This window comes from Alligator sinensis, unplaced genomic scaffold, assembly GCF_000455745.1.
Source record: "Alligator sinensis unplaced genomic scaffold, ASM45574v1 scaffold828_2, whole genome shotgun sequence".
Classification (NCBI taxonomy): domain Eukaryota; kingdom Metazoa; phylum Chordata; order Crocodylia; family Alligatoridae; genus Alligator; species Alligator sinensis.
The window spans coordinates 61,977-71,921 of record NW_005843212.1 but is presented as its reverse complement, the minus strand read 5'-3'; the positions used below and the strand labels follow the sequence as shown (position 1 = coordinate 71,921).

The following is a 9,945-nucleotide window of genomic DNA, read 5'->3' as shown; positions in this document are numbered from 1 at the left end:
ACATCTTTAAATAAATTGCATATACAATATTCCAATAAATCAGAAGATCCATATAAGTTACTCTTCTTTCTAAAATAAAAAAGATAAATAAAGAAATGCAAATGTGCTTTAATACTAAGGTTTTGATGCAGTTTCAGTTCTCTAAATTAAAAGTTAAGACACTACAAATATTTTCTAGTGATTTTAACCAGGGACACACCAAAGATTTTCAGAGGGTGAATGTTCAGCTGTTTCTGAAACTCAGGCCCCTTTATAGTATCTCAAGTTCAGTGCCCATGACACAGGAGGCACCCATGTTTGCTTAGGTAGTTTCTTCTGAATTAACTGGCTGTTATTCGAGCATTGTTTTATGTATCTCTATGGTAAAATATATTTTGAATAATTCTTCATATTAATTAGCTGTCTATATGGACTTACTACACTTCTGTCCTGTCACTGGGCTTAAATAACTTTACCTGAATATTTGCATGATTCTGCACTAATTATTCCCTACAATAATTACAGGGAAGCTTTGGTGATAAAGTACAACAGACGTTAAGGTAATAACTTAAAGCAGAATGGAAAACATTTAAGGGTGACTAGGAATCAAAGCTGAAAATGTACTGAGGATGATGATATACTATATTCCTACAGATATTCTGTGGATCGACACACTGACCTTGACAGAATATTCAATATCCACTCAGGAAATGGATCCATATTCATCTCAAAGTCACTAGACCGGGAGGAAACTCCATGGCACAACATCACCGTTATAGCAACTGAAATTAGTAAGTTGGAAATACCTTAAAGAAAAGGTTGCAACTCAAAATGTTACAATTCTATAATATATTATATGTTTGAATTGCCTCTATCGCTCTCTCAGTTTTACAATCAAACAAATCAATGTACTATTGAGCTAGAACACTCTGACATAATTTTTAGGAAAAAAAGATTACTATGGTTTACTTTCTCTTGCCTATAGACAAAATGAAAGAATTATAGCCTTAGGTCCATTACAGCTATGCAGAGCAGCCATAAAACCCATATGGTTGATTCTCATGGAATCTTCTTCCATGGATTGATCCAGAGCCAGCATTTCACACTACACCACTCCCTCAGCCCCTGTACAGGGAGAATTGCTGGAGAAAGTGGAGCAGCATTCAAATACCCACAAAAGTCTGAATAAGTTTTTGAGACCGCGGCAAAAATTGCCTTCAGGAGACAAATTCAGGGTCCCCTGCTTTGCTCAGAATAAAGGTATGGCACATCCTTCTCCTCCAGTCAGGCTAAAGAATGTGATTCTGTGTCTTTCAATTGATACCTTTATTGCTTCATTGAGCCTTATTAGGTTTACATAGATACAGCCATTTTCATTTTTTTCCAGTGCTGGCACCATAGAGAGCACTGAGATATTAGTGATGGGCTCTATGAGCCCATTTTTCCTCCTCCTCCCTAGCAGCTTTGGGAAGCCATGAAGCTTGCCATTGTGCTAGACAGATATAGCACAAGCCCTACATTCAGAGATACACATATTTTTCCGCCCCCTGATAAGCAAGGAATTTTCTCTAAACACTGTCCCAGTTGTTGACATTTGCTCTGCAAACCCTTTTTCATTTGCTATAGCTCAGACTATGAGGTTACTTCTGATGCATATCAATGACAAAAGTGTCAAAGGCAAACTTCTTGCCTTTGTAATTAGAAAGAGCTTTGAATTAACCCAGACAATTTTTCTGTCCCCTACACCTTAACACAGGCTATTGAGCACTGCGCTGAGCAACACAGAAAATAGGCATTAACACTTGAGATGGATTCATAGGTAACTTTGAAAGTCAGTTTAGTCTCAGATGGTTTTATCTTTTTCTTTCATTTAAAATAATGCAACCTGTTTCAAATAAGCACGGCCTTAAAATATATTCAATATACATCCACTGAAAGTTGAACATCATTATTCCTTTATAATTACAGATATGATACCCACATTTTTGTCATTAGATGAATTGAGATTTGTTGTCTCATTCCAGATAATCCTAAGCAAAGCAGCCAAATATCTGTTTTCATCAGGATTTTAGACATAAATGACCATGCACCAGAATTTTCCAAATACTATGAAACATTTGTTTGTGAAAATGCAAAGGCAGGACAGGTAAATGCATGTTTACTCTACTAGAAAAATGTATATCTGATTTTAAATTTTGCTTTGTTTGTTCATTTCTTAGGTTACTCAGAAGTTTGTCACAAATATTTCAGCATATGCAAGGATGAAAAACGTTAAATCTTAACTCCTACTGAATTCAGCAAAACTTTGCATGGACAAGGAAACCAGGATTTGGCCCTAGTAGTATAAAGTACAAAGTGTCTTATTTATTGGAAGGGACTCAATAGCCAAATATCAAAGAACATTTTATTCAGTAAATCACATATAAAGCACTACATTCCCATGGTTAGATAACTTATCTTTGTTTTGGCTATTTATATACAATCTGGCCTGTGAAGGTCAAATCCAGTCCACATTTTATTAAAGGTGCACTAATTCCTAGCTATCAATAACAGTCCACATAGTGTTAATGGCATACCAATCACCTCTGGATGCTCCATCCATCTTCTTCCACCTGTGTGGAAGGCTGTTCTTCCTTACTGCAGTCTCTAGTCAACTTCGCTGAAGTGGACAGAAAGGACCAGTGGCCCATAGTGTTGAACAGGTCACAAACTGCAGCCCACACATGTAAAAAGTTGCCAGTCCCTGGAATCACCTATCATTTCTATTAGTCATTTTTAATGAAGTCAATTACACTGACATACAGTAATAACATTGCTAAATAAAATGAAAAAAAATGTAGCAAATTACAGTAAATCTGTAAATGAACACTGGAAGACACAAGCCTAACAGTTTAATTTTTCACCTAAAAAATGACCTACATTTACCATTAGAAAACAGTGGGTGCATCTACATGTATTATTGAGGTGATATGATAAACTTCAACACAGTCCATGCTGGAATCATCTACTCCTGGGCACAGTGTCTGCATGTGTGCCCAGAACTGCAGCAGTTTGAGCCAGGGCAGAAGTCCCAGTCTAGCAGAAGACCTGGGGGGGTGGAATCAGCCTCAGGCTCTGGGTCAGCATCAGTTGACAGGGAGGCTGGCAGGGTCATGAGGGTGCTACAGTGCAGAGCTAGATGGCAGGCAGTCTCCACACATAGCACACTCAATGACCCCCCCAGCCCCTGTCACCATCTACATGTGAGTTTTGGTAGAGTAAATTACTCTGTGGTAGGATAGTACAGTCCCTGACTATCCTACAGTAGAGTTAATTAATTTACTGCACTCTAATACCAGCAGACTTGCAGACTGTAATGATTTACTGCTGAGTAGGGCTGTACAAAACTTCACCTGGTGTTTTGTTTCAAAGTTGTTTCAATGTGTTTTGAGTTCGAAACAGTGAACTTGAAAAAAAACCAAAAGCCTTTGAAACAGCTTTGAAACAAAACAAGGGAACTCAAAATGTTTCAAAAGTTTTGAAACATTTTGAATTTTGAAGCCAGGCTTACTGACTTCAGTGCCGGTCCCAGCCAGCAGCACCCACCTCCTGTCATCTGACAGGCAGATCAGGGGTTTCCCATACCCCTGGGAGGGCTGTGGGCCCCTGATCTACAGGCCAGATGGCAGACTAGCACTGGGCACAGCTTGCACCCAGCACTGGGAAGATCAGTGCTGCCGCTGGCCCCAGGTGGCAGCACCCGGCTCCTGTCACTCGGCAGGCTGATTGGGGGCGCGCACCCCTGGGAGGACTCTAGAACAGCTCCCATAGCCCTTCTGGGGGTGCTGGTGGCCCCTGATCTACCTGCTGGCTGGCAGGAGCTGGATGCTGCCACCTGGGGCCAGCAGGGCCCGGAGCAGACCAGCTTGAGCGTGGACCTGCTGCCCTGATCTTGGGATGGGGAGGGTCCACGCACCAGCTGATCTACCCCAGACCCCCACCTGGAGCTGGCTCTGGTAGGGCCTGGGGCAGATCAGCTCATGCAGGGACACTCCCTGCCCTGGGATGGGGGGAGTGGGTCCCCACACGAACTGATCTGCCCCGTCCCCATACTGGAACCGGTTCCATGTGGGTGCAAGGCCCAGGCCAAATCATCAGCTGGTGTGGGGACCCTCACTCACCCCAGGGCAGTGGATCCCCACATGAGCTGATCTGTCCTGGCCCTGTACCAGAGCTGGTTCCAGGAGGGTACAGAGCCTGGGGCAGATCAGCTGTTGTGGGGACCCTCCTCCGCCCAAGCTGATCTGTCCTGGCCCTGCTGGCCCAGGCAGCATCACCCAGCTTCTGTCAGCCAGCAGGCAGATTGGGGACCCACCAGCACCCCTGGGAAGGCTGCTATTTGGCCACAGACACAGCTTTAAATGTTTTATCTACATACCTCAAGGTACGAGGCACAGCTTGTGAATGATGTGATGGTGGGGTGGATGGAGCATCCTACAAAAGCGCGGGGTGGGGGCGGGGTATGTGCTTTGCGGTGGACCCAGAAGTGGACCGGAAGTGCTTCTGGTCCACTTCTGGGTCCACCGCTGAACGTGCTGGGGACCCTGCCCATGCTCACATAGGATGCTCCATCCACCCTAGGATCTCAGCATTCACAAGCCACCTGGTACCCTGAGGTATGTAGAAAAAAAACATTTAAAGCTGTGTCTACGTACGAAACATCAAATCTCCCCAAATCAATTTGGAGCATTCCAATTCGATTCACAAACATTAAAGGGTCTCCTGATTTGATTTGGATTTGGAGATTCGGCCGCCGAATCGGGCCGAATCCCTGTCAAATCAAATGAGCAACAAAAGCCCAAACAGATATATGCATAGATCTATATATATCTATAGATGGAGCTGAGATACGATAATATCCATAGAAAGACTCATACAACTCTCCTTCTACATATGGATATAAATATGTAGGGGGTACAGAGAGGGACAGAGTGTGTGTTTACGTGCATAAGACCACAAGAAGAATAATGGCAAAATGATGCTATATCCTTTCTTGCCATTCAGGGGCTCCCTAGCATTAGAACATAGAAGGAGTTCATCTTGTAATTTGAGAAGATGGCAGTTTTTTCCTGACATTATTCAGCATTTCCTCCTTACTGGGAAAGGACAGATACAAGGCATATTTATCATGTGGCCATTGATAATTATTGCTCATAAAAAGCTGTAACTAACTTATGTGAAAGTGTCTACAGGCTTACTGCAGCAGCCCGCAAAAAATGCTCTCAGGAGCCCAGTGTTCAAAACTGATATCAATTTAAGATGAGAATTAGGAGTTGGGAAAGGATTTCTCACACTTCTGATGGAGTTTAACCCCTTTGTGGATTGTATTAAATTATTATTCTGAAGAATCAACAGTTTTCCTTTAATAATTAACCTTCATATAAGGTAAATATTTTAGAAAAACTAATCCTAGGTAAGGAGGTGCCTCCAAATTCTTTTAGAAAGGTCTTTACCCCACCTGTCCACCTTTGATCTATACTATTAACATACCCAGAACTAGACAGTGCCTTTAACACTTGGCACAAAATAAATAAGGAGTCACTTCAGGAAAAGCATAGTGAAAGAGTCTTTTTGTGGTCTCTCTCCATGGCAGTCCAACAAGGTCTAATTACAATCTTCCCATCAGTATAGTTTCTCTGCATTGGACCACAGATTAAGGAAAGGAAATTTTACTCAAATATTTTTAGTTCTGGGATTTTCTTGAAAAAGCTGCTTGACCCCTACCAAAGATGGGAATTTATCTAATAACACCCCATAGCGAATGTGAAGCTGGGTGTCTAAGGAAAGAGAGAGAGAGAGTAATAGTTCTAAATTTTTCAAATATGAGTTTTTCATAGGTCACATAAACAGAAAATAATGTTTTCTCAATAGCTCTCGTCTGCTTGAAATCACTCTTGATTTAGTAAAAGTCACTTGAAATAACTTTCCCCTCATAAATCATATGTCATCTTCCTCTAGTGATCATAACTCAAAGTACAGAACTACTTCAAAAGCATGGAGGCAGTGCTACAAGTCTTAAATTGCCAAATATACCCAAAACATTACACCCTAGATTTAACAGTAAGATTACCATGCCTGATCACTTTAATTTTGGCATAGACTATAAATGGCCTCAATCTGTTTATTCACAATTTTAGAGCTGGAAAAGTTAACTGAAGAAATGTTTCTCCTTTCTTTTCATTTATTCAGCCTCTGAAAAAAAATATTTAATCTACAGTTATTTTAAGTTGTAAAAAGTAATGTAATTTTCCCCCCCTTCTGTAGCCTAATCCTCCTTTCTGGTGTAATTAAGTTCCTATTTCCACCCTAATTGTACACCCTTCATCTTATTTGCACATGAAGGGAATGATATCCAGATATTATGATCTTCCCACTGAATATATCTTGAAAAGCACCAGGACACCCAGCTAGAGTTTTTTTGTTGCTAATCTAGCAGGATATTTTCTCCCTGAATTTTTCCAGACAGCACTGGCACAAAATATAATTGGTTATTCTAATTACCTCCTTTCTATTTAATGCTTTTGCCCTTTCACTTTTTCACAGACCTCTAAAAATGCAGGAGGAACATTATCTTTAGACAATTTGATCTTCTGCTAGCCTTCCACTATAATGACTTCTTACTGCCAAAATATTAGAGTTTCGGCCTAAATAGCCTGGGACTTACTGGTCTAATTGACTACATCCACCATTGTTATTGCCAGTGGAAATGATGCAATGGTAATAATCAAGGGAAACAGGGGGGGAGGTGAAATCAGAGAAAAAGTACTAGTGTAATTAGAGCCTCAGTGGCAGGATGACAGAGCTGCTTTGCCAAAAATGTGGTTTTGGCTGAAGAAATTAAAAAGTTGTCCAAATGTCAGCATTGTCATTTCTTTCAAAATTAAGGAATCAATCAATCCTAAAGTATCCTCGAGATCCTCATCAGGATAAGAAATATTGCACAATCCTGCCTTAATTATATTCTGCTCATCATGTAGAAAGCTGTTCTTTAAAGAGTAACTTTAAATAATCTATAAGGCAAATTTTTGGCCTCATTTACTGTTGATTCATAGCAGTGAATATCTATGGAATGTAAAAATAATATTCTGGTTTTTATTCAAGTTTTAACAGCAGTGTTTCTGGGTATGACTTTAAATTGCATCTGGCTGGAATGCCTGGTGGCAACATGATGGGGCTACTTGTGGCAGGGCAGTGCCTATAAAATACCATAACATTACAACCTCATAGGGAGCCTCAAGACTCTAGGTCCCACTTTTTTGTGGATATTCTTTTGTTGGAATAAGGCTAAGGGACATCACCCTGGCTATGGGACATCACTCTGACAGAAATATGCCCTTGCTAATGTGCTAGGCAGACAGCAGCAGCTCTAACCTGTTGCTCTTTGGCAGAAGCTTCAACCACTGAGGCACTGAATGTCAAGACTTGGTCTGGCCTTTGGACTCTGTCTCAGTGGTCTAAACTGGGGGCAGTAGGTGTAGGGCAGCCCCCACTCCTCCATACTCTTTCCTAGGTTTATGTGTCAATGATCTTGGTTTGATGGTCAGAAGACTCTGTAAGGGGCATAAGGAGTCCTATTTAGAAGTGGCCTGCTTACCTGTCTTGAGGAAGGCCTTAGAAAAGGTGGGCCAAAAAAGCCATGCCCCAACTCAATGTATCCTGGCCAAAATGAAACAAAGCAAATTGTACTTTGGCATGTTCAGACACTGATCCCTGAATTCAGTTCAACCTCGATTTATGGAAAATAGCACTACTAAACTATGAATTGGTTAGATATGGAATCAACATTGCTCCATTATCAGAAAGGTTCTCAGACACAGGTTCTATCCAAGAGAATGATTGATTACACCGTATTCTGGCATGGGAAGCGAGCAGAAGAAAGGAGAGACAGGGGAGTAGGCTTTGCTATTAGAAACAGTGACTATCTTTCTGTGAAAGCCCCACTGCTGTATGCATGTGACTCATGGTGTTCAGAGTACACACACACAATGGATTCATCACATTGTTTACTGTCTATGCACCTATCCTTCAGGCTAATGATGAAGACAAGAACATTTAATACCAACAACATGAAGAAGAGATTGAGAAAACTCACAGGAATGAGACCATTGTAATACTCAGTGACTTCCATGCAAGAGTTCAATGTAGTTTTAAGAACTGGCTTGGTATTCTGGACAAACATGAAATTTGTAATATGTATGAGAATGGCCAGCTAGTGTGAGAACTCTGTGCAAGTCAAAATATATGTGTTATCAACACCTCCTTTCCTTGTAAAATCACAAAAAAAGACATGGAAACATACAAGTTCAAGGCACTGGCACCGGATCTAGTACTGACAAGGTGTAACCACCTGAAAGACATCCTGCACATGAGGTCTTATCACGGTGCTGACTATGACACTGACCATGTCTTAGTCTGCTGCAAAATCAGAATCAATGCCATAAAGATCCATCAACAAAATTACCAATTGTCCTCAGATTTACATCAGCCAAACTAAAGACATAGAAAGATGCAAACTATTTAATGAAAAAGTTGCGGAAGCAAGTTTACCTATCAACTCACCCACTGAGGCAGAACTGTACACCTAACATTGTATACCTCTCATGTACAATGCTGCTGTAACAGAGGTTGGCAAATGATGCAAGAAAAATGCAGTCTGGCTTGAAAAGCACTCTGAAACACTTTAACCACTGGCTGAGCACAAAAGAACAGTGCTAACTATCTACAAGAAATCTCCCAACACCACAACCCAGGACATTTTGAGAAAGGCTCAAAGAGAAATGCAAAAGAAGACTAAGCGGTGTGCCCAAAATTTTTAACTGAAGTGCTCTGATGATATTCAGAAAGCACCTGATGCATGTGACAACTATAGAGGTATCTCTGTGTTGAACATGATCAGAAAAGTTGTTATTCCCATTATGTTCCCTAGGCTGCAATCTCTTGGTGAAAGACTCTATCCTAAAAGTCAACGCAGTTTTCACTCAGGTTGCTCCACCACTGATACGATATTTTCAGTCAAACAACTGCAAGAGAAGTGTAGAGAAAAAAATACCACTGTACACAGCCTTCATCAGTCTGACAAAGGCCTTTGATATGGTTGACAAGGCTTTTTTACTGTTCTGAATAAATTGGATTGTCTCCCCCAAACTGCTGAACATCATTAACTCATTATAACAAGGTATGAAGGCAACTGTAGTGTATGAAAATAAAGAATCAAATGCCTCTGACATCAATAATGGGGTGAAACAGGGGTGTATCTTAGCCCCTGTGCTCTTTAACATCTACTTTTCATTCCTGCTTCTTCATGCATTCTAGCACAACAATGATGACATTTATCTTTGAACCAGACTAAATGGAGGCTTGTTCAACATCACAAGCCTTAGAGCAAAAGTCAAGGTGAAAGAACTGGTTGTGAGAGATTTCCTCTTTGTGGACAATGTGGCCTTGGTTGCCCACTTGCCAAATTTCTTGGGCAGATTTTCTGTCACTCAAAACTTCAGGTTGAAAATTATTCTCAAGGGCTAGGTACAGACAATTAAAAAGTCTGAGGTGGAATCAAATTAAGTTATATGGTTTTCTATAAGTGACTTCGTTTAGATCGGTAGTGAACAGAACACACATTCACCTTTTGGGGGGGAGGATGGAAGGGGGCAAATCTTAGACTGGGTTACACTATTTTTAAACTAGTCTACGTGTGCTGAACTTCACTTGTGTTACAGGTATAGAATGGTTTTGTGTGCCAAATTTCTGTTGTTATGGATATAGACCTGTTTCCAATCACTTATACTGGTAAAAAATTTAATGTCAGTACTTGGCCAACAAGACTGCAATCATGTACCAAGGGGTGGAAGAACTAGTGCCTGACATCACTTTGGAGGGTAAGTATCTTGCTGTCATTGACAGCTTTTGATACCTGGGTTCTACAATCAG

The 9,945-nt window shown here is 40.9% G+C and overlaps 1 protein-coding gene across 3 annotated transcripts in view; it reads left to right on the top strand.

Annotated features, from left to right (window-relative positions):
* Positions 1-9,945, top strand: part of CDH9 (cadherin 9) — a 97,341-nt gene that overhangs the window by 80,883 nt on the left and 6,513 nt on the right. For all 3 annotated transcript variants that reach the window (XM_025194458.1, XM_025194457.1, XM_006037977.1), the window contains 2 exons: positions 634-770; positions 2,004-2,125. In XM_025194458.1, coding sequence (XP_025050243.1) covers positions 634-770; positions 2,004-2,125 — 259 coding nt within the window. The remainder of the gene's footprint in view (positions 1-633; positions 771-2,003; positions 2,126-9,945) is intronic.